The sequence below is a fragment of the Macrobrachium rosenbergii genome, chromosome 10, assembly GCF_040412425.1.
Source record: "Macrobrachium rosenbergii isolate ZJJX-2024 chromosome 10, ASM4041242v1, whole genome shotgun sequence".
Classification (NCBI taxonomy): Eukaryota; Metazoa; Arthropoda; class Malacostraca; order Decapoda; family Palaemonidae; genus Macrobrachium; species Macrobrachium rosenbergii.
Window position 1 is genome coordinate 24,592,553 of NC_089750.1, and position 27,292 is coordinate 24,619,844.

At 36.7% G+C, this 27,292-nt stretch overlaps 1 protein-coding gene across 4 annotated transcripts in view; it reads left to right on the forward strand.

Moving 5' to 3' along the window:
* The window catches only part of LOC136842563 (uncharacterized), a 616,302-nt gene that overhangs the window by 544,435 nt on the left and 44,575 nt on the right, over positions 1-27,292 (forward strand). For all 4 annotated transcript variants that reach the window (XM_067110026.1, XM_067110027.1, XM_067110028.1 and 1 more), the window contains one exon: positions 7,600-7,707. In XM_067110026.1, coding sequence (XP_066966127.1) covers positions 7,600-7,707 — 108 coding nt within the window. The remainder of the gene's footprint in view (positions 1-7,599; positions 7,708-27,292) is intronic.

Below are 27,292 nucleotides of genomic sequence, written 5' to 3' on the forward strand. Positions count from 1 at the left end.
TAGCTGTCCAATGATTGTCTTTGCATGGATATTTTTTATGGGTATTGGTAGAGGATATCTGGTGGTAGGACATAACACTGTTAATGGATATTCATTTCCCCTTCGAGTTTTTTTGGTAATGGCCCTACACAATCTATGATTACTTTATCAAATGGATTTTTTGGCACTGGGATGGGTTGGAGAGGAGCAGGTGGAATGGACTCGTTGGGCTCACCAGTGATCTGACAATGATGGCACTGCTGAACGAATTCCTTCACATCTTTCTTCATTCCTGGCCAGTCTGTCGAAAGTTTTGTGAATTCCCAAATGAGATTCGGTGGAGTGAGCCAAGTCCAGCAATGACTTTCGGAAGACCGAAGGTACAATAAGTTGTTGATCTAGCCATGTATGGGTGGACAGAGATTTGGATAGTCTCAAAAGGCGAAAAAGAAAATCTTTATCCTGATAAAAACAAGGAGTTTTGGATAAATCATTAATGTCTGAGACTTTCTTCCAGCAAACTGCTAAGCTGGGATCTGCCCTCTGAGATTTGAAATCATCTGTATGGATAACAATGATGTCTAGTGCCGCTGCAGTTTTATTTTGCTTATCTAGGTTTGCTTTTTCGTCTTCTTGGGCTGACCTGGTAGCAACTTGTACTATCTCTGCTTCATTGGTAGGCTGTTTGTCCGTATTTTCTTTATTAATAATGAATTGAGGATCAGTGATAAGATTTTTGTCAAGTACCTTTCATCCAGCAAGGTTGCTGCCAAGATTACTTGCACTGACGAATGCGGTAACTGTTTGTCTGTTACTGCAACGACATTATCACCATCAAAATAAGGACAACATAATCTTACCTAAGCTAAGGGTAAAGTGGTGTTGGTAGTTAAATCTGTAACTGTGATGTACTCATTAGTTAGTTCCAGTGATAGATCTTTGGCCACGCTAACAATTGTCTGAGTAGAACCTGTGTCCCTTGAACATTTAACAAGTATACCATTTAATGACCCTGTGCAGGTAAAGGCTTTGAATGGACCTTCCACTTGTTTTGGAATTGCTACATGGAGAGTCCTTTGACGGAATTGATTAGTTTTCGAGGAAGGTTGTTCGGGTTTGCTGGTGGCAGATTTCACATCTTCAGATCTTTTACACTGAGGCAAGGGGCAGTGTTGAATATTATGACCTTCCTTCTTGCAGTGCGCACACACCTGTGAAGAATATTTATAAGAGGATACAGATTTGGACTGTGAAGGTTTATATTTATGGATTAGTGCAAAATCATCAGCAATGATAGCAGCTGTCAGTGCACTGGTTTTGCCTTTATCCATTATCTGTGTGGCTATATTTAAAGGTAGCTTCCTGATTAATTCCTCTAACACAATTAAATTTTTAAAGGAATCAAAATCCTGCACTTCTGCCTTACTTAACCATTTATTCAGTTGCTGGATATTCAGTTCGCAGAACTCGACAGATGTCTGTGAAGCACTTTTGAAGGAGTTTCGGAAGTTTTGCCGATATCCCTCAACAGTAATGGCATAGGCATGCAATATAGCTTTCTTAATAGAATCATAATATTTGTTAGTTAATAACTGAGAAGCAACAAAAGATGCCTTACCCTTAAGGTTTTGGATGAGGAGAACCCACTTATCTTTAGGCCAGTTTAAAGTTGTAGCAATGTCCTCGAAAGTTTGAAAGAAGACTTCGGGATCACGTTCATTGAACTCTGGTACGAGTTTGGTTGCCTTTATAAGGTCAAATGGATCAGGAATTTGCTTTTCATCTTGTTTAGTCTTTAGGAGAATAGAAACCTTTTTGGTTTCCTTTTCTATTTCTAACTCATTGAGCTGTCGTTGATGTCCTAGTTCTAGAGCAAGTTTAGCTTCTTCCGTTTAACGTTGTAACTCTAGTTCTTCTGTTTTGATTTTTTCAGCCTCTGTTTGACGTTGTAACTGTAATACTTGCATTTGCAGTTTTAATTTTTCCGTTTCTGGATCAACGGGAGGCATTGCAATTGCTCTTGTGAGACTTCGTAGATCTTCCACGTCTTCTTCGCCCTCATCAAATGCCTTCTTTTGAATAAGGAACTGCAGAATATCATTGATTAAACGGGCTTTGACATGAGATGGATCTACAGTTATATTCCAATGTTAAGCAATGGTCAGCAATTCCTGCTTCTTTGCATAACACAAGGTTAGAAGTACAGTTTTAAAATTTCTCTACATTGAACATATGGAAAGTAAAAGTTATGACTCAGAATACTCATTAATAGGCAAGATTATATGGAACAGGTACTATAAACTTCAAAAAGAACGTTTATAGAGGACTGAGGAAGCTATGAAAACTAGATATTTATCTAAGCTGATACACACAAGAGAATCAAAGATAATGCTTATGATTATGCTAGACAATTTTATCTGATTCTGACAAATTAATTGTCTTAACCTATCCAACAAAGTATTCAGATTTCTTTCAATGCAAAAATCACAAACTAAGCAACTGTTTGGCAATAAGAGCACTCACAATACCATAATAAGACAGCAAGCACAATAATACTAGTGTTACGAACCGAGGTTTTCGGCCCTTAAGAAAAACACAGGATCTAGATGGAAATGATATTGGGGCTGCTCTGGCTAATCGACAGCTCGCACACACAAAGGAGGAGGAATAAACAAAATACAGGAGTTTGCTATAAAAATATATTTATTAATTTTAAACTTAATAAAAATCTTAAGAAAAAAACAAAGGTCGTAACAAAATGAGCCAGGTCCGGGCCACGAAACACAAAAATAAATAAAGCAATATTACTTTACATCCAAAAAAAAGGAAGTACCAGCAGCAGTCGATACAAAAAAAAACCATCTCTAACGAAGTCCACCAACGGGCGACAACAGGACGTATTGTCACGACGTCCTGCTGCCGTCTCGACAAATACAAAGAACACGGGGCCACTGCACCCGTGCCAAAACCGCCGACAGGGTCTCCACCTGCGGCCAACAAACGACCATCTCCGCTGGTGCGCTGCTCCAGCCTGGACACAAACACCGGCTGCCCAAGAAAACGTCCTCAGAGTCGAACTGCTGCTGGTACCCAAAAGTTCTCATCCCCGAGAGAACAACCGGTTCGCTACTGCTGCCCGAACCTGACTAAAGGTTGGCGCCACGCCAACACGGACGTAAACACTCCTGTGAAAATAAGAGGGGGGGGAGGATTAGCCAAATAAACAAACTACCGTACCGCCCATAAAACAACCAAAGATCCTAATAACTAGCAATCACAAAAATATAGTTCATATGTTTACCAATCACAAGAAACTAACACAAATTTGCTGTAAACTATGGACAACTATCTAATATATAATGAGAAACTTTTAAACTATACAAAACTACATAAGCATGATATAATCCTAAGACACAGCCAAATTACAATACCACTCGCTAACATCCAAAATATATTTATGCCAATGAAAGTTGAATAAAGGTAGTGGCAAAATGAACAAGGTCACTTGCGAGGTATCACTAGTGATGAGCAAAAACTTCTGTACTACCAGCGTTCGCGAAAGTAAATAGAGGTAGTGGCAAAATTAACGAAGTTACTCACGAAGTACCAATAATGCTGAGCACTGTACTGGTAGAGGTCGCGGAAGTACAAAGTACAAAATTATAAACATTTAACAGTTATGAAAGCAAATATAAATGATGGGTGCCCAGCTATCCATGAAGTTAAAGATTTTACAAAGTACAAAGAATGTAATTAAGGATGCTGATCACGATGGATCTTAGACGATCCGATGGACGAGGAAGGTGTAAATACAACGGGTGGACGAGAAAAAATGAGGACGTCCAATGTCGCAGCCAGATGTGTCCATAAGGGTGGCTCGTATGATTGGATGGGCTTAAATGATGGCAGACTCAACTGCCGATCCCAAATGACTAACAAAATACGTTGCCGATATATCCTCCAAAGTACAGATGCCGAGAGAGCTCATGGAGCTGGAGAGGGGTTACCACGTACATACCGTAAGAAATATGAAAAAAATATAAATAAACTTACGCGCAATAATTGGAGTCTTACGTGCAGGAGTGTTCAGATGGGTATCAGGTTACACACTGAAGAAACAGATCCCGGACAGGCCCCCATATATCTAACGGCCCCTAATTTTACCAGGCCAAAATTCTTATACTCAATTGTCAAACCAGGATGCCAAGCTGTGAAGTGTACCTAACCTTGATGACAAAGGCTTAAGAAATAGTGACCTGCAGTACACCACAACAGCTTACACATATAAAAAAATATATCACCAAAAAAATATATCTGTTTCAGTCCTTTGTGTATAATTATTACACTGATACCAACACTGCACACTGCTTCACTGTTCAAATAAAGTAAGCACTTAATGTATTACAGTCAATATGCCGGGTATATAAGCACTTGAACGATTTTTATAATTATAATTAAACATACCAACATCAAAATAAGAAAAATGATTATATGAATAAACTTTTTAAAACTTGCCACTATTAAAATAATAATAAATAATGAATAACACCAAAATGCAAATACACGAATAATAATAATAATATGATCACTGACAAATGGGTATGTACATGATAAGAGCTGAAACGCCTCTCCCCTAGAGGAAGAGGAAGGAAAACAAGGTAATTTCAAGGAGTGAGAGAACAGGGATTTTAAAGAAGAAACTTAGAGGTATTTACAAATATACATATGTAGTGAGTTTTGCACACACTAGATGGCGGGTTGTCACAATTATTATATATATATATATATATATATATATATATATATATATATATATATATATATATATATATTATATATATATATATATATAATTTTTCACAACATTAAGCCGTTTCTCTCAAGAATGGTAGCTCCAGAAAAAAGCACGACAGTCAATGCCACGTTAACACTTATCTGCTATTTGGATAGTATCTTCACACTTTACCAACAATAATTTACACGGGAGATCTATTAATACAACGAGTTTCTAAAAGGTGGACAGTTAAGGTATATCGAGTTCGTTAGGTTCAGGTGAATTCCAGAGGATTTGGAGAATTCATCTTTAAAACAGGTTCCAAAAATATGGTGATTTTATTTGTTTCCATGACTCTTGTGACTAGTAAAAGTTGTTTATCTGCTCAGTTAAAGCCTCTGAAGCAACAATTACTTATATAAACATAGCATCCCAGTTTACACTGCGGTTGGTGTTACTTATATTTGTAACGCAACATAGCATGACATCGAATGCATTGCAAATTGGTTATAGAATTGTGTTATTTACAAGGCCACATACCCGACTTTTTTCTTATATACGCTCTTTGTCTGTACTTTTATAACTTTTATAATTAACTAATCACGGACATCCAGAAAGATTGCTTGTTTTTCATCCATGTAATAAGAGCATCAATAGTCGACAGCTGTATCTCGACCGGTGGCAATATCTGTAGTACTGAATTGTGTCATTGTTGATGATCTAGAATCCGGCTATATGCCGACTAGGGCCCTTGCTTTAAATACAGCCTGTTAAGTTAAAAATGTGTCAGTAAGAAAAGGGCGTAATGCAAACCTCTCGAACCAGTTGTCGATTGTCACAAGGAAATCAAAATAGGTACTGGTAGGTAATTACAAGATGCAGCTGTATATGCAGATTAGTGATGTCATGCGAAATGCGAAACCCTCATTGGCTGGCGTGTTCCGTTTTCGACTCGGCGGTTTGGGAGGCAAGATATTATACATTGTTCTTACTTTCAATCGTAAGAACACGTTTTCCAGAGGGCTTCCCGTAGGGACGTGACGTCAGGTTAGAGCGTGGGTTTCCACTCTTCGCTGTAGTTATAACTTGGGTTACATTAACGTCTGGTGTAGATATGTTTTATGCATGGGTAAAAAAATGAATGATGTGCTAATGAAATGAGCTGTTAGCGAGATATAAAAGGTTGATTGATTGAACTGAGGTAGAAGGACTGAAGGGGTTATGAGATGAAATAGTCTATGAAAAATTGAGAAATAAAAAAGGTAATAGGTAATGAAGATTTTTAGGAATAATTTAGCTCAGCTTTTATAAAGGGAGAGAGAGAGAGAGAGAGAGAGAGAGAGAGAGAGAGAGAGAGAGAGAGAGAGAGAGAGAGAGAGAGAGGGTACATGGATCCTTTCTATAAGTTTCTAAATGTAACGCTGTCAAACGGTGATGCAGTTTATGCTGAAGATGAGCATTTAGAAGAGATTTTGAATGTAGGGGACAGAAGAGAGGCAGATCTAATTGATGAAAGATCGAAGTAATCTTGTATAGCTTGAAAAATGCTTGTGAAAGCTGAAGAGGAAGTAAGGAGAGCAAGAAGTTATAGGTTATAAATTAAAAAGGTGCCGTAAGTTTGGAATGTATTTTTGGCTGAAGTTTTTATGAGAATAATTATTCCCTTTTCTACAGGCAAAACTGATAGACGTGTCTGAAAGAAAATAAGGGGAATAAATTTCTTAGCATATTAAAATTTTGCCTGGGAAGGAAGGAAAAATTTGAGGATGATTTGTAAAGGAAGAGCATTGTAGATTTAGATTAGAGTCTTTGTGGGTCAAGTCTTAGTTATTAATCAGGCATGTGAGAAATTCGTATTCTTATTACCAAGAATCTAAAAGCTTCGTGAATTACTTCCCTTTTTTATATTAGAAGGAAAGTAAAAGGTGTTAGAAAAGTTGATAATTGAAACCTTATGTAATTATTTGTAGATTACTGGCTACATATTAAGACAAGACAGCCTCTCTTATCTTCTACTTTGCTTATAAAGACTATAAGGGTAAGCATTGTAAGAAGCAAGTCGAATTATTTATTTGAAGGTGTATATTATAAACACAAATATATGTTCAAGCATAATAATGCTACTTTCCTAAAAGAAATGAAATAATGGCTCATCGTTTTATGTATTCGCATGCGCAAGTACAATTTATGCTAAGTCGTCTTGTCGTAGGATCTGTAGTATTTGGAATAACTCGGAGATCATAAGGTAATTTATAATAGATTAAGATTTACTTGTATTTTATATTGTAAAAATGGTGAGTTGCTTAACAAAAACTAGAAGTGGCTGTGGCAGATGGAGTCCATTTTCACCCCCAGCTCTCTTGACTTTTGTTCCATATAAGAAATGAAAAATCAAAGAAGAAAATCATATGTTAGGAAATATAGTTGTTGCTATTCTATTGCTTTTTTCTTGTATTTATGCAGCAATATATGAAGAATTAGTGTACCTTGAATGTAGATATGTGAACTGAAAGCCAGTTTTCTATGTATGGATTGAGTTTTCTTGCCAAAATTTGGCGTGGATGTTGAGTAAGACGTCTGAATTCCCTTTGGAATACCAATATTCATATGAGAGTACATCTGGATTTAAACATTTTCCCAAGGCAAGAAGCAGGTTTATAATCACTTTGTGAATGTTAATTTTAACACAATCAGCCTCCGGGTTAACATAAAAGTAAACTATTTGTGAAGATCTTGATAAACATAAAAGTCAGCGATTTTTTGAAGTGCTTGTTTAACGTCAAGTTAATGTTATAATATTTGTAACACTCCTATTTTAAGGATATCAGTTTGTTTTCCCTTTTTAGGTTTATGATTATATGGACCTGATGTCACTTCCCGACGCTCAACGAGAACATTTCCTTCAAAGCCCAACATCTTGGCTAGACTGGGTCTTAAACCAACAGCATATGAAGGTGAGAATAAATTTTCGCACTAGTGTCTCACTCCCTGATTTTTCTCATTTTTACGTTTCTGATGTTTTTGTTTTTTTGAAATATTGTATCATCTTTATACGTACTAGAACGAGGTAAAGAAAATAGCTGTTGCTTATGAGATGTTTCTTTACCTAAGAAGAATTATTAAAGGTATCTTGGTGTTTGTGTGAAATTGACCAGATTGTACTGTTGGATTAGATAATATGGTGATGTGGCTTGGATTATTCTCATCCCGAGTCCATTTACTGCATGAAGTCGGCGGTCAAGTGAAACGTCTGTTCTTATTCTGGAGGGAGAATGTGGTAGAAGATCCCCATTATGCTGAGTGGTATAACGGTTTACTTCCACGTCCCGGTGCCTATTTTTCAACAAGCATTCTCTCAGAAGTTCACAGCCGGTTATTGTTGCTTTTTATTATTCAGGTGGTACCATTTTTCCTAATCAAATTTAGAATGAAAGTCAGTTTACGAACTGTTGTACTTTTTATATTATTTATCACTTTAGTATTTCAAGTTCTTCATCTGGTCCCAATTGGAATCGTAAATATATATAGCAGAAGTTTTACTGATTCCCAGTCGTAAATTTTATTTCTTATGAAACGTGACTTGACATCTTTAAGATGTTTATTTATTTGTATATTCCAAGACCTCGCAAAAAAAGTTTGTCCCATTCACCCTAGCACGTTAGTCTCCCTTTCAACCTAAAGTGTTTTTTTTTTATGTTAATGCGGCCATCTAACAAGCCATTTGTTCTAGGGAATTGATATAAATTATCTAGAATATTGGAAGCGATGACGTAAAGAAAGCAGACATATGTTCCACTTTGTTTTTAACTTCTCACCGTTTTCTCTTATCGTCAGTGACATATATGCTCTAACGTCACGAAACCTCTTAATGCACCATCCTGTTTCATTCCGATGTTCTACCCATTTATTTCCTTACTACACCTACTTTGCTATTGCATTGATTTTGCAAAAACAACCATTATTACAATAATTTTCGCTCATACAACTAAGGTAGATGAAGAAACACGTTGAAAGACATGAGAAAGCTTTTGATGTTATATAGATACAAATATATATTTGTAAAATATATATATTTGTATGCACAGCTGTGGATCTTTCAACTATAAAATAAAAAGAACGACATAGCGACATACCAGTTAACACCGCTGCTTTTTTTATGGTCAGAGACACATTGCAAAGAAATACCAGTCGTCCGAATATTTTTACTGTTCATAACATCATTCTTTTAGTGGGAAACTTACAACACTAATCTGATTGCATATAAATATTGGGATCATTCCTAGATAGTGACCCCCAGCAAAGTTCGGGGGTCGTTTTCTAGGGCTAACATTCCTTTGGGGTCATTATCTTTATGATATTTACAGCCTTTTGTTTGTTTTTACGGTCATCCCCAAAGGGCTTGTACTATATACGCCGCAAAGGTGGATATATACCGGGTTAAAACCCTTGGGGGCCACTGTCTAGGAAAGATCCTAAATATTGATATACGTCAAGGAGTACCAGCATACTTCCAATTCAGGCAGCAGACGTTCGTACGGTGAAAGCAATCAAATGGTTATCAGTCTTGAACTGCAGTGTATAGCCACGTGTAATTTTCGTTTTATTTACCTTAACTGCTTTCTGTTAATACCACTGATAATAATGGATCCCAGTTATTTTATTTTGTTTAAAATTAATGAGTAATCGATTGTGATTTATTTCCATTTCTAAATATGCACGTTATTCATTAGTAACCCGTTTACCATGATAAAGGTTGGCTTCATAGAAAAACAAGACGGCATTCGTTGCCACACTCATCCATACGCCGCTCAGCTAAGGATGATCATCAAGATTTTATCATTTCTAGAGCCTCACAGTTGCTTCTTGTGCGTGTAAGGAAGTCATTAGCAGCACAGTGACCTTACAAATACTGTACCCTGCACTGATGTCAGGATGCACTTTCACTCGCTGTGAATGGAGTAATTTCTTTCTGATGCTGCTGCCTTGCCATCTGTGTAGCATTAATCATTATACCACCTTTATCTTCCATCGAGGATTTCTGCATTTCGACATACAATAGCCAGAATATTGCAAGAACAAATGTGCAACAAAAACACTGCGTCAAGGAACTCGTTTTTACCAACGAGTTTTGCATCGCAAAACTGTAATTAATCTTTTCACTTTCGCTCAAGTTTCGAATTAGTTTTGGTAGCATACATTCTTTTCTCAGTCTTGATTGTCCATGCTGACAGTGCTTCTCACCTTTGGTTTTTTTCTTTGATTACCTATCTTTCTCTTGCTTAATCATTTCCGTTTGGTCTTCTCTCCCAAGTAACCTGTATAACGCTATTTCCCAGCAATGCCCTTAACCTTGTTGTCTTATTCGTTAAATAAGAAAAAAATAACTTTTCATCTTTATCGTCTCTGAAACGCTTAAAATCTTCCTCCGTGTTCTCAGCTTCACCACACTTTCACCACTCGACCTCTTACATGCATAAACATTACCCATTCCGCATTCAGTTCACAACCCTCTTTTCTTACCTTGTCAAATTGTACCCATGTATGTTATCTTTTCCCAGCTCATTTCATCATTCCTTTCAAATGATTACTCAACCGTATAAACCCTTTTGTGAGATGTACGTGTGTACAATAATTAGTTACTCGTAGCTACACAATTTTCTGATGATTCTTTGTCATTATGGAAACGTTTGATTGCTATCAAACTGTCATCTACAGTATATGCCTGTACTTTCTGTCTTTCTGTCTTTCATCTGTATCATCAAAATCATCAGCGTTATGCAGCAGTGCGTATGCACACATAAAATGCTTTTCTTCTTCTCTTAAAGTTTCAAGGTAAATCTTTGATTGTGCAAATCATTACCTATGTAACACAGAAGGACATGTATTCGCATGATCTGCTACTGTACACTCGATTATCATCTCGAGACTAATTTGACATTCACACTATTCAACCACCTTATTACTCTCCCATCACTTTAACTTTGGTACTATAATTCCAACAGTTCATGATGCCCATTCTACGTCCTCCAACTCCTTAACGATTTTTCTTACATCCTCGTTAATTTTCCCGACAGCCGAAAGTCAGTATTAGCTATAGTAATGTTATGAAAAGTCTCTCTCTTCTCTCTCTCTCTCTCTCTCTCTCTCTCTCTCTCTCTCTCTCTATATATATATATATATATATATATATATATATATATATATATATATATATAATGTATATATATATATCTCTATATATATTATATATACATAACGTGTTTATAGACATATGTATATATACATATATATATACACACACATGACATCTGTTTATTATACATATAAATATATATACATGTATGTATGTATATATATATTGTATATATATAATTGTGTTCATCAGTTTGATAGTTATAAGTTCAAAGTAACCTGATGTCCTGAGGAATTATAAAACGGGTAACTATATTAAAAGAAAATTAAAGTAATTTAATACACAGATAAAGGAAAAATTGAAAGAAATCAATCGGTAGTTACAAAACTCACGAGTTAATACCAAATATCAAGGAACTCACAATACAAGAGCTTCTCTTCAGTCAGCTAAACGAGATTAACGTACTACATAAACGAAATAAAAAATTACACAGTAATCTAGGCGCTACAACAGTGGAAAAGCTGGTTAAAGAACTTGCAGTCTTGATGGCCCCTTGGTGATTCCCGGCGTTCCGTCGTCTTGTCCCTCAATTTATTGCTGATGGCTTGGTACCCAAGGAGCGTTTTTCAGGCGCACACACTTCTCCCCCCAACAACTCCTTAATGCTTTTGTAACCCTATGGCGGCATGTTGCAAGTATAAGAAGAAAATATACTTTATATATAACAACTGATATATATATATATATATATATATATATATATATATATATATATATATATATATATATATATATATATATGCAGGGTGTTTCAAAATTGGAGCCCCCTTCTACAGCATAAACTAAAATTGATATGGACAAAAACAAAAGTAATTCAGAAACAGGTATTTATTTAATTTCTCTCTGAGTATTTAATATTGTGTGTGGCCTCCATCTGCCTGTACCACAGCCTGCATTCTTGAGGGTATGATTTCAGCAAATCGCAAAAAAAAAACCTGAGACTCATACTCCATTTCCTTGAGCACTTCGGTCACCTCTCTTCACAGGCCATCGAGGCTTGGTATACTATCATAGTTCACTGTGCTCGCTTCAACACGATCCTTTAAGATACTACCAATGTTTTCACACACATTAAGGTCAGGGGAGCTACCTGGAAATTCACTTGACGAGAAGAAATCGATACCACTGTTTCGAAGCAGCTCCTGTGTCTGAAGAGCCTTGAAACATGGTGCCTTACCATGCAAAAATTGTGACCTCTTCAACAGATAACACATTTTCAGGATCTTTGAGGAAAGGAAATACTCCACCAGTAAGCACAGTTTCTTTGAAGTATTCGCCATTCCATGACTGTCCTTTTTCTGTGATGATCCACATTAACCATTTAGCTGTGAACAGAGAAAAATTCAAAAACATTCAGGAAATTTCACAACTTGGCGATAGTGCACGTCATCGCTGATATCATCCAACTTTGCAGCCCAAATAATGTCATTTTTATGATTTGGCTTCCTGACTGTGTAAATGAAGAATTCATCTGATGCGGCAACATGGAGAAAGTCAACTTCATCCCACTCTTTAAGAAATGAATCACAAAACCATGCACGGTCTTCTCTCTCTTGCTGAGTGATGTTGGGCTTGCTGATAACATGAAATGGCTTGATACCAGATTTTTTCAACTCACGATATACAGCACTATAACTTCTCTTCTTTCCTCTTTTTGTATCTAGTTCAAGCGCCAATTTACATAAAGACTTCCTTGGTCTACCCACTGCCTCAGCTAATGTCTTTTGACTCCTGAGAAAGGACTTTCAGGCCTTCCAAGATTCTCACTCTTTTTGCGATGACAGTCGTATGGATTTTTGTTCCAGTTTCTTTTAACAAAGGATTCATCTCTTTTAATGTAATTAGCTATCCAGGAATGTGAAATGAAGGATGCGCCTCTCTGAAGGTTATAGCCTGGATTCGGTCAATCCATCTGATTTCCTCCGAGTTGTTAGCCATGGCTGTATCTAACTCCGTCACTCAGTCTGAAAATACAATAAATGTAAAATGAAAAATAGCTTAATACAAACTTAAAATAATGTACTTGGAGATAGGCTATAGCAGAAAACCTCATAACTTTCCATTTGTTCTGTGGAGGGGGCTCTAATTTTGAAAACCCGGTATATATATATATATATATATATATATATATATATATATATATATATATATATATGTGTGTGTGTGTGTGTGTGTGTGTGTGTGTGTGTGTGTGTATATACATATACATATATATATATATATATATATATATATATATATATATATATATATATATATATATATATATTTATGTATGTATGTATGTATGTATGTATGTATGTATGTATGTATGTTCAGCTGGGCTCCTGTAATTGTCAGAAGAGTTGGAATATCCAGGTACTTGGACGGAGATTTGACAGCACTGCCGCGTGGCAGAATTTCACAGAAGCCCTCTGTGGCACGCGGCGTTGGTGGTCGATATACTTATGTTGAGTGTGTGTGTGTGTGTGTATATATATATATATATATATATATATATATATATATATATATATATATATATATATATATATATATATATATATATATATATATATATAAATTTCTGACTCGTCGGGATCGAACCCAGGTCTCTCAGGTGGAAAGCAGGCGTTATCCACTGGGCCACACAAGTCTAAAAAGTTGGAACCTGAGAGCAACTGCACCCCAAAGGAATTACCTGGGCAAGCTAACTGCTTGCATACCAAGTTTTCCCCAACTTCCCGACTCCAATGACCCAATAGACAACATTTCATTGAATTATCCCTTCTGAGTGAATAAGATAGAAATCATCAACACACAATCACGTGTGGAACAGAAATAAATTTCTGACTCACGTCGGGGATCGAACCCAGGTCTCTCAGGTGGAAAGCAAGGGCGTTATCCACTGGGCCACAAGTCTAAAAAAGTTGGAACCTGAGCAACTGCACCCAGGAATAACGCCCTTGCTTTCCACCTGAGAGACCTGGGTTCGATCGGCGTGAGTCAGAAATTTATTTCTGTTCCACGTGATTGTGTGTTGATGATTTCTATCTTATTCACTCCAGAAGGGATAATTCGAATGAAATGTTGTCTATTGGGTCATTGCTGAGTCGGGAAGTTGGGGAAAACTCGCTGGTATGCAAGCAGTTGCTTGCCCAGGTAATTCCTGGGGTGCAGTTGCTCTCAGGTTCCAACTTCTTTTAGACTTGTGTGGCCCAGTGGATAACGCCCTTGCTTTCCACCTGAGAGACCTGGGTTCAATCCTGACGTGAGTCAGAAATTTATTTCTGTTCCACACGTGATTGTGTGTTGATGATTTCTATCTTATACACACCAGAAGGGATAATTCAATGAAATGTTGTCTATTGGGTCATTGCTGAGTCGGGAAGTTGGGGAAAACTCGCTGGTATGCAAGCAGTTAGCTTGCCAGGTAATTCCTTGGTGCAGTTGCTCTCAGGTTCCAACTTCTTTTAGACTTGTGTGGCCCAGTGGATAACGCCCTTGCTTTCCACCTGAGAGACCTGGGTTCGATCCCGACGTGAGTCAGAAATTTATTTCTGTTCCACACGTGATTGTGTGTTGATGATTTATATATATATATATATATATATATATATATATATATATATATATATATATGAAATTTTTATCACACCGTGATTTTTATACAATCATGAAGCTACAAATGTCGCAATATCGAAATTCACGCTACCTCGGTATATCTCCGTTGGAGAATTGTCGCCGAAGGGGAATTTATATAAGTGATAAATGAATTGGAATCGTGGGGACACGAACCCGCGACGAAAAGCCTATTCAGCGACTCCAGTTGGCGTAAACCATTGAGCCATCAAGAGAGGTATAAGTCTTTTGCGAGATGTCGTACTGCTTTTACCCGTCGTGGCGGGGAGAAGTGTACTAGCCTCGACAATGACCCACCTCCGCCATGACAGTTCATTGGTGCGTTTGGAACACGCAGCTCTTGTTGCGAAATTTTTATCACCGTGATTTTTATACAATCATGAAGCTACAAATGTCGCAATATCGAAATTCACGCTACCTCAGTATATCTCGTTGGAGAATTGTCGCCGAAGGGGAATTTTATAAGTGATAAATGAATTGGAATCGTTAGGACACGAACCCCGTGACAGCCTATTCAGCGACTCCAGTTGGCGTAAACCATTGAGCCATCAAAGAGGTATAAGTCTTTTGCGAGATGTCGTACTGCTTTTACCCGTCGTGAGCGGGAAAGTGTACTAGCCTCGACAATGACCCACCTCCCGCCATGACAGTTCATTGGTACGTTTGGAACACGCAGCTCTTGTTATGAAATTTTATCACACCGTGATTTTTATACAATCATGAAGCTACAAATGTCGCAATATCGAAATTCACGCTACCTCGGTATATCTCCGTTGGAGAATTGTCGCCGAAGGAATTTATATAAGTGATAAATGGTGGAATCGTGGGGACACGAACCCGCGACGAAAGCCTATTCAGCGACTCCAGTTAGCGTAAACCATTGAGCCATCAAGAGGTATAAGTCTTTTGCGAGATGTCGTACTGCTTTTACCCGTCGTGGCGGGGAAAGTGTACTAGCCTAAACAATGACCCACCTCCGCCATGACAGTTCATTGATGCGTTTGGAACACGCAGCTCTTGTTATGAAATTTTAATCACACCGTGATTTTTATACAATCATGAAGCTACAAATGTCGCTTAATATCGAAATTCACGCTACCTCGGTATATCTCCGTTGGAGAATTGTCGCGAAGGAATTTATATAAGTGATAAATGAATTGGAATCGTGAGGACACGAACCGCGTGAAAGCCTATTCAGCGACTCCAGTTGACGTAAACCATTGAGCCATCAAGAGAGGTATAAGTCTTTTGCGAGATGTCGTACTGCTTTTACCCGTCGTGAGCGGGGAAAGTGTACTAGCCTCGACAATGACCCACCTCCGCCATGACAGTTCATTGGTACGTTTTGGAACACGCAGCTCTTGTTATGAAATTTTTATCACACCGTGATTTTTATACAATCATGAAGCTACAAATGTCGCTTAATATTGAAATTCACGCTACCTCGGAGATGTCCGTTGCTTTAGAAGTCGACATCTCGCAAAAGAATTTATATCTTGATAAATGAATTGGTTTCGTGGGGAACTGAACCGCTGAATAGGCTATTCAGCGACTCCAGTTCGTGTCGTAAACCATTCATTTATCACTTATATAAAGTCTTTTGCGAGATGTCTCCAACGGAGATATACTGAGGTAGCTTGAATTTCTGATATTAAGCGACATTTGTAGCTTCATGATTGTATAAAAATCACGTCGTGATAAAAATTTCATAACAAGAGCAATTCTTCAGTTCCAAACGTATCAATGAACTGTCATGGCGGAGGTGGGTCATTTCGAGGGGTTATACATCTGTCCCCGCCACGACGGTAAAAGCAGTACGACATCTCGGCAAAAGACTTACCTCTCTCTTGATGGCTCAATGGTTTACGTCAACTGGAGTCGCTGAACAGGTTACGCGGGTTCGTGTCCCCACGATTCCACCATTTATCACTTATATAAATTCCCCTTCGCGACAATTCTCCAACGAGATATACTGAGGTAGCGTGAATTTATTAAGCGACATTTGTAGCTTCATGATTGTATAAAAATCACGGTGTGATAAAAATTTCATAACAAGAGCTGCGTGTTCCAAACGCACTCAATGAACTGTCATGGCGGAGGTGGGTCATTGTCGAGGCTAGTACACTTTCCCCGCCACGACGGGTAAAAGCAGTACGACATCTCGGCAAAAGACTTATACCTCTCTTTGATGGCTCAATGGTTTACGCCAACTGGAGTCGCTGAATAGGCTTTCGTCGCGGGTTCGTGTCCCCACGATTCCACCATTTATCACTTATATAAATTCCCTTCGCGACAATTCTCCAACGGAGATATACCGAGGTAGCGTGAATTTCGATATTGCTTACATTTGTAGCTTCATGATTGTATAAAAATCACGGTGATAAAAATTTCATAACAAGAGTGTATTCCAAACGCACTAATGAACTGTCATGGCGAGGTGGGTCATTGTCGAGGCTAGTACACTTTCCTCCACGACGGGTAAAAGCAGCAGTACGACATCTGGCAAAGACTTATACCTCTTGATGGCTCAATGGTTTACGTCAACTGGAGTCGCTGAATAGGTCCTGGTTCGTGGTCCCCACGATTCCAATTCATTTATCACTTATATAAATTCCCCTTCAAGCACATAATTCTCCAACGGAGATATACTGAGGTAGCGTGAATTTCCCGATATTGCGATTATTTGTAGCTTCATGATTGTATAAAAATCACGGTGTGATAAAAAATTTCATAACAAGAGCTGCGTTGTTCCAAACGTACCAATGAACTGTCATGGGGAGGTGGGTCATTGTCGAGGCTAGTACACTTTCCCCGCCACGACGGGTAAAAGCAGTACGACATCTCGGCAAAAGACTTATACCCTCTTGATGGCTCAATGGTTTACGCCAACTGGAGTCGCTGAATAGGCTTTCGTCGTGGTTCGTGTCCCCACGATTCCATTCATTTATCACTTATATAAATTCCTTCGCGACAATTCTCCAACGGAGATATACCGAGGTAGCGTAATTTCGATATTAGCACATTTGTAGCTTCATGATTTATAAAAATCACGGTGTGATAAAAAATTTCATAACAAGAGCTGCGTGTTCCAAACGTACCAATGAACTGTCATGGCGGAGGTGGGTCATTGTCGAGGCTAGTACACTTTCCCGCTCACGACGGGTAAAAGCAGTACGACATCTCGGCAAAAGACTTATACCTCTCTTGATGGCTCAATGGTTTACGTCAACTGGAGTCGCTGAATAGGCTTTGTCGGCGGGTTCGTGTCCCCACGATTCCAATTCATTTATCACTTATATAAATTCCTTCGGCGACAATTCTCCAACGGAGATATACCGAGGTAGCGTGAATTTCGATATTAAAGCGACATTTGTAGCTTCATGATTATATATATATATATATATATATATATATATATATATATATATATATATACACATATATATAATCATAAAGCACTTTCTCCATATAGGTGGCCAAAGAAAAGTACGATGCTACTACGTTTCGTACTTGAATGTTGGGTTAATGATCAACCTACTCAGAAAACTTTCACAACATGATCAGTTTCACATATATATACAGAAGTCTGTTGAACTCCACTACAAAATGTGCTATAAACCTCCATCGCCTGCTCTCTCTTGCTCCTTGGGCATTTAGGCCTGTTTATTACTTCTATTTCATCAGGCTCACACTTTTCTAGGTTATATGTCATTTTCCACTACACTGCTTCAGGTTACAGGATTTCTTCACCAAACTATGATCTTTTTCTCTCCGCATGAACGAACCACCTTAAAAACACAATTCATCTGATTCAAACTTATCTCAGTTGCAAGTAGTGGTATGTTGCGTTGGTGGATCTTTGTGGAAATATCTTCTAAATTGTCTTTGCACTTCCATAATGTTTTCGTACACTTTATGATAAATTTTCCCTCTTCAAAACTCAGTTGTAATTCCGGCATTATTAGGGTCAGTTTGATGTGAAAAGAAATGAAAAATTTAATCAGTTATGGAGAGTCAAAATGTGAGTACATTTTTGGTACCCTAATATACCCTATATATAATAGGGTACCAAATATGTACTCACATTTTGATATATCTCCATAACTGATTAAATTTTATATATATATATATATATATATATATATATATATATATATATATATATATATATATATATATATATATATATATATGTATATATATAATAAAATCCGAGTGGATCTTGTTTGTCCTCCTCTGGGTGACTAGAGGGGACATGACACAGCCAAGGTAGGGAGGCAGTAGTGCTGGGATCCAGCACGCATAGCGCCACCAACAATCTCATATACATTATATATATATATATATATATATATATATATATATATATATATATATATATATATATATATATATATATATATATATATATATATATATATATATATATATATATATATATATATATATACACATACATATACACACATATATATATATATATAAAAACATCACAAACAAAACATTAGGTATTGCAATCAGTCTTCGTTTGTTGCCAAGCTCTGCTGGGAAGATCACAGAATAGACTGGGAGAATGAACTTACTATACAAGAACATAAATGAAACGACCAGACTGATTGTAGAAAGTGCCTTCATAATGTGTGCAAAGAATGTAATGGCAGGCAGTACTTAAAGCAGATTTGAGGACATCTTATCCAGAAAAATCATATGCATACCTATAGAAAAGAGGACACGCAAAAACACTACAGACCTTATGGACAATGTACGCCTGGAAGAAGCCGCAGGCTGAGTAAGGCCAAGGTCACGAGGTCAATACCACACAGGAGGAGGAGGAAAATTAAAGAATTTAAGAAAGCCAGCATATGAAATTGGAACAAGGGCTTAAATTCTCTCCCCCATACACACATAAATACAGCTGGACCACGTGTTCGGCCATTCTATGGATACCAGACAATGAGGACTGTTAATCCTAGAAAGCTTGTAACTTTTCCTGAAAAAAAATCTTTGCTAGATACCATCCAGTTTAAATGAGGTCTTGTTATTAATTATGTTAATGCACAGAACAATTGTGTAAGTGATAAAAGTTCATATATATATACACATATATATATATATATATATATATATATATATATATATATATATATATATATATATATATATATATATATATATATATATATTTATATATTATATGTATATATATATATATATATATATATATATATATATATATATATTGTAAGGCCACATATATAAAATAAAAGAAGGAGTGCCTAGCGCTTTCGTGTTCTTTCAACACATTTTCAAGGTACAACAGGCCTTGGCTAAATATATTGTCACGAGCTATTTAGTGACATATAAGCATATATATATATATATATATATATATATATATATATATATATATATATATATATATATATATATATATATATATATATATATATATATATATATATATATATATATATATATATATATATATATATATATAGTATATATATATTGTATAATGGCCTAGCGACCACCACACAACGAATACCCTATAAATCTCTTTCAAATGGTGGAATCCATCATATAACTACCACAGAATGTGCAAAGTGATTCAAGGGGGACAAACAAACACACACAAAAAAACCACTTAATATTTAATACATAAATATCAGACAGACGTAACAGCTGAACCACTTATTGCATAAATTAAAAAAAAACACAAGCATCCTTACAAATGAAATAAAAAAAAGCACTTATATGCTATTACGGAAAGAAGGCAGCACACTTATACTGAAAAGGGGCCCCAGAAAGGAGGAGAGGATCGAAAAGCACAGAATAACCTGTCAGTATATAAGCTAGTTTAACTAGATAAATAAGGACTTTAATAATATGCAGAGATCTCCTCAAGACGTTAATCAACTCTTGCAACGTCACAGGTAACTATCCTGGGTAGGTTGGGATAATCTAGGGGACATCAGGCAAAAACAGCACCAAACAATCTTTACTTTGTCTAGCTGATGGCTTTTAAAGGTATATTCCACCCTACCAGATATCAGAGAGTACCCCCTAGCAGTAATACTGAGCCAGAGGCGAAGATAAACAAGACATAAATCTTCCCAGTATACGGAAGAATGGCTTGATCAGCAGGGCTTGCTGTACTCCAGCCAGGTTGGTAATCCACAATCAAAATAACAGCAAGGTGCAATGGCAGCAGGGTGCAATAAGCAGCAACAGGACAATCCACAGCTTCTCTGTGCGGCTCAGAAAGCAGATCCCTTGCCCATCTTTCACGGAACAAGACGAAAACTCTTGGTGGGGGGCTAAGGTGACGTGTCTTGAAAAGAAAAAGAAAATTTTGACTGCTTGTTATATAATAATGGGCCGGTGAGGAGGATAAGCGGCCTTAAGAAACTCTGCCCAAATGGCTAAACACTGATACAGAAAAATAAAATATTATTATACTAATAAAAGTAAAAAGGACAACATACTGACACCTCACCCAACAAAAAAAATATTGCAAAAAAATTTTTAAGATTTTTACGTTAACAAGCTTTCCATCAAAAAGATAAAGTACCAAGCAATGATAAATGTTAATACAAACTAGCACAGTACTATTATAAGAAAAAATTGATATACAATACAAAACCTTAAGCCTGTCAATAATGTTACCAAAATATCAACAAAAACTTATCCCTAAAATGCTACATATAAATGGAATATTAAGCAATGTCCCTGGAAACTCAAGGGTGGGGTGGCAAGTTCCAAGGTTGGCAGACCCAAAATAACACCCCATGTAACAAAGGCTGCAGATACCTTATACCAATTTTAACACAAATTAGTAACACCAGGGGTTTTCAACCCAAAATCTACGAACCACCTCCACAACTCAGTGCACACGTAACAGTTGGGCAAACACAGACTAAAGAGAGCTTATTCCTTTAATATCACTGATCTGGTTTCTAAGCTCTCCACAAACAACACTGTCTTTATACCAGTGATTCACAGGTCTCACCATTATAGAGCATCCTATAAAAAATACATAAACCAACCAGAATGGCACAGAGAAGGTCAGCACGGTGCTCCCCTGCGCAAGATAAACACACAAAAATAGTGAAGCATAGTTATAAGCCTTAAAACTAAGTCACCTCAACAAACCCGATCAATAAATATTGTACAACTACTTTACCTCACAAGTAACCTTAATCTTAAGGTAACAGATCTTCAAACTGTGGGCCAAACAGATGGCCTGGTTTTCAGGTGGGCCATGGACATTTAACTAGATTACAATAAAAAATTAACTATATAAAAAAATAAGAGAATACAATAAAAACAAAAGAAATAAAGATCTAAAACTTCAGTGTAAAGACAAAACTGTAACTCATTTTGTTGATTCATTGCGTGCCTTCATTGCTAAGATCCAGAACTGGGTTAGGAAAATTAATGCTGGTAATTTTGCAATGTTTGAGAATTTTTTGTGAAGTTGTTGAAGGTGAAAAAGAACTAGATCCTTGTCTTCAAAATGAAATAATCAACCACCTTCAAAATTAGGGTCAAGAATTTTCCAGATACTCTCCTGATCTTGAATCCATAGATCTGTCATTAAAAGATCCATTTAATATTGAGCCAGATTCTGTGCCAGACCCTGACCAAGATGAATACTTGGAAATGAAATTTGATTCCGGTGTAAAGTGTTTGCAAAAGAGCTCTTCACAGGAATTCTGGGCTCAGTAAGTGCATCATACCCTAGAATTGGTAGTTGCACTGAAAACACTTCTACCTTTCTCCTCCAACTTATGCGAATCAGGCTTTTTCCCTTGCTTCAAATCAAAAAAAAGCAAGAAACCGCTTAGAGGTGGAGGATGACAGCAATGTGTCTTGTCCACAAGATTTGATAAACTTGTAGATATGAAACAAGTACATCCATCTTATTAGCTGCCTAACCTGAGCCAGTGGTTACCATGAACAGCAGAGAAGTTGTGTTTTATGTTTATCTTTTGGCCATGTTTCAATCAAGGTTCAGTACATGAATTTTATTTACAATAATCAAAGTTCAGTCATTGATTTCTGGGTTATTAAATTTAACTATCATGAAAATTTCTTAGATGCTTTACCATATAATGCATTTATGAAAATTCTGTTTGAACATATTAAGAAAATGTAAAAAGTTCTTAAGTACCTGGTACCGTATGTTTTATTATGAAGATAATTTATATGCTAAATCTGAAGGGCAGTAATGAATATTGGGAAATTTAAAGTGGGCCACGGTCTTAAAAAGTTTGAAGACCACTGCCTTAGCCTAAAGGGGGTTTCACACGGTCAAACATGTTGTTCAACACGCTCATCAAACCTCCAACACAACATGCTTGAAAAGCTTTTACACGTTCAAACCAGAGACTGACAACCTCAGTCGGCATGAAGAGAAGGAGCAACATGTCTTACCCAAGACGAGGTCATGGCAATTGGGATAGTGATTGCGTTCAAGGAAAAGAAAAAGAAGCGGTCAACATGGACAAAGGACTGGTTATTAAAAAGGTACCAAATTTCTCATACCAACATTATGAAAGAGCTGAAACTCCAGCCAGATGATTGGCGTAATTATATGCGCATGGATGAGACGACATATTTAGAGCTTTTGAATTTGATCAGTCCACTCATTACGCATAAAGACACCGTTATGAGGAAATCCATTAGCCCTCATGAACGGCTGAGCGCAACATTACGTTTTTTAGCAACGGGCAGATCTCTAATTCCTGAATAAAATCCTTTATTTAGATCTGTCTTGCTGAAGTTTAACCCTCAGATCCAGGGTGATCATTTAGAATCTTAATAAAATAATATGTTGTAATCCAGATTTATATGAATTTGCAAATTATTTTAATAAGAAGTCAGGAAACATTTAAAATCCTTATATCAAAGTGACCATAAAGCTGATTAACATCATCTACCCAATGCCAAAGAATAAATAAATAAATGTACAAGTAAATAATTAAATAAATAAATTAATAAATAAATAAATACATAAATAAATACATAAATACACAGATAAATAAATAAATATATACAGTATATAACAAAAATAAATAATTCAATTAATAACAATCAAGTAAATAAATGAGATAAAATACATAATTAGACAGAAATATAGATAGATACATAACACGATAAAACCATACAACTCACCTCTTCATCAAGACAATCCAAATTTGATGTACTTTCTCTTGGCAGCTCTTGGTCACAAATGAGCATCAAGTCTTCAAAATACCAGAGAGTGGGTGTGTATATGTCATCAGGTGATTTGCCAGACTTCTTAGAGCTTTCAAGTTTTCGTAGTTCTCTTCTGAAGGAGCTACAAAGACAGTTGCATGTAATTCCTCGATACCCATATTTCTTTTCTTATTAGAAATACCCATATTTCTTTTTTTTATTAGAATAATCTTTAGATTTTACCTTCCACAGTGCTTGGTGTTTCCTATATATTTCTATGAACTCAACCATAATTTCTCTTTCTTTGTCTTTAACGGCGCACACATCACTCATGTTGTAATTTTACTTGGAAATAAAAGTCTCTCTGTCAGTGAAGGAGCTGCTTAAAGATGTTACCACCTCGAGAATTGAATAAGTATGACGTTTGGAGACTGATGCTTGTTGTTCAGACGTTCAGACTTTAACACGAACCAGCAAGCTCCGCCCACAAAAGTCAGACCAGATCAGACATCCTTCCAACTCATTCAAACACGTTGGTCCAACATGTTTACCCCTTTCACACGTTCAAACATACTCTCAAACATCATGTTGTCAAACGTGTTCATGAACATGTTTGACCGTGTGAAACCCCCTTAAGACTTAAAACTATTACATCGTTACATCGCCACAGACAAAAGGACAAAAGATATTTCCAGTAAGGTTAATACACACTAAATGTACCTTCACCGCACTTACCCCTGCACAAACTTAATCCGTCAGCACACATACCGTAATTAGAATGTCACTGAGATTACCTGATTACCTGCATGGACCCTTGTAACCATTACCGACCTACTTATTCCTATTCAACAATGCATGATAAAGAATCAGGAACAATATTATCTTTATCTGGAATGTAGGCAAATTCCAGATCCACTCCTGTAACAGGAGACTCCAGTGCATTAATCGTTAGTTTTTATTTCTTTTCCTCTTTATAAAAGTTAATTGATTATGATCGGTATTTTAATAGGAGATCCTGTGGAAGAAAGATATACCTGAAAATGGTTAACAGTCAGAATTAAAGCTAATGTCTCTTCCTCCACTGTTGAATGCCTTCGTTGTACTGGAGATAATTTTTTGGAGAAAACGCAACAGGATGAGAAACACCCTGTTCGTCCTTCTGTAACAACACTGCTCCAACATCTACATCACTTGCATCAGTCGCAAGTGAAAAGGGAATGTCAAAACTGGGGTTTTCAAAATATGGAAATTTACCAATACCTGTTTCAATTGTTCAAAGGCATTTTTTGTTTGATTGGTCCAATTAAACGATACATTCTTACGCAATAAATTAGTCAGAGGCTCATCCATGTCAGACGAATTTTTAACAAACCAACGGTAATATCCTGCAAACAGAGGAATTTTCTGGCATCCTTCCGACACTTAGGAATTTCGAAATTCTTAAGAGACTCAACGTTTGCCTGCTTAGGAGCCACCATATCACAACCAACCTCGTGACCCAAATATACCACCTTTGCTTTGGCAAACTTACTCTTTTTCAAATTAATTACCAACCCAGCTTTTTTAAGAACATCAAATAATGCTTTAATACGCTTTATATGGTGTCCCAGCCATTACTATATATTACGATATCGTCAGTATAGACGACACCCCCTTCCAAATTATTTACCAAAGTATTCATCAACCTTTGAAAAGTTGCAGCAGCATTCTTCATACCTAACTCATGACTTTACATTGAAATAAACCTTGCTTTGTTACAAAAGCTATCAAGGCCCTCGCCCGCTTAGGCAGAGGAACTTAAAAATAACCTTTTAACAAGTTAAATTTACTGATATATTTTTACTTACCCATCCTATCTATACAGTCTTCAGCCCATGGAAATGGATAACAGTCAGGTTTAGTCACTTTGCTCACCTTTCGATAATCAAAACACAACCTGAAATCCCCATCACGTTTCTCTACCAATGCGACTGGCGGTGACCAAGGACTTTTGTTGGGTTCAGTCAGACCGTGCTTTAACATGTAATGTACCTCTTTCGCTACAACCTCATCTTTAAAAGGATTCAACCTGTAAGGAGATTGCTTTGCAGGTGTTGCATTACCGGCATCATCATCATGTTCAAGGACAGAGGTCTGTCCCGGAACTTATGAAAATAAGTCCTTATAATTAAATATCAATTTTTTTTATGATTTTTGTTCAGTACTACTTAAGTGAGAAGTCATATTAGCAAAATTTTTTTAAGAACCCTTATTGTCAGAAAGCCATTCAATACCATCAAAACAATTAACATCAAAATTTTTACCCTCTGGAAAAGAAAATCCCTCATTATTATCGAAACCTACGGCATCCCCAGCGGTTGCCATGGGAATAACTTTCTCACGTTCCCTATATGCCTTCAACAATTTATATTACAAAGCTGAAATGATTTCCTTCTCTCAGGTGTTTCTACCAAATAATTGACCTCTGTAACCGTTTTCAAAATTTTCCACGGACCTGAAAAAGAAGCTTTTAAAGGATTTCCTGGAATAGGAAGTAAAACTAACACTTTATCGCCTACTACAAAGTTATGTGCTTTAGCCTTTCTGTCAAACAAGAACTTCATCTTTTCTAGATTACTCAAAAAAATTTTCATCAGCAAATTTCCGAGCCTTGGTCAACTTATCACCTAAATTAGACACATTCCAATAAATTAAATTTGGGGATGTCTCACCTAAATTAGACACAATCCAATACATTAATTTTGGGGATGTCTTCCTCCCTGAACTCCCAAATCACATCAAGTGGTCCACGTACACGGTGACCAAAAACAAGGCTAAAAGGTGAAAAACCTAGTCTGACTTGGCATTGACTGAAAAGCAAGCAACAAATTTGGTAATTCTTATCCTATTTGGAACCAGCAATAAAACAATATTTCTTTATCATAGATTTCAGGGTTTGATGAAATCTAAAACTCCTTGATTTTCCAGATGATACGGAAGAGGTTACATGTTTAATTTTCAATTCTATCATTTTGTCTCTGAAATACCTACTTAGGAAATTAGAACCATAATCAGATTGAATTATTTTAGGCATCCCAAACCTAGTAAAAAAAATTCAATTAATACATCAACAAACTTAACGCTTTTTACTGTTCGTAGTGATATTGCCTCAGAATAACAAGACATCTTATCCATTATAGTTAAGATATAGTCATTTTCACTACAAGTTTTCGGCAAAGGACCAACAATATCAATCAATAATAACCTCCGTAAAAGGTTCAGAGATAACAGGAATAGGATCTAATTGTGCTTTTAGTACAGGCTGGTTTGGTTTTCCGACCTTCTGACAGATATCTCAACTATTTACGAATGAATGCCAGAATGACCAGGCAAACCATTTTCATGGGCTAAAGGTATTAGCTCATTCCTGTAAACAAAAGGAACCATTATCTCTTGTAAAACTTCACAGTCATTATTATTAGCATCCATGGGTCTACTTATCCTGTACAAAAGTTTCCTAATTATTGTAAATTTGGGGGGTAGTC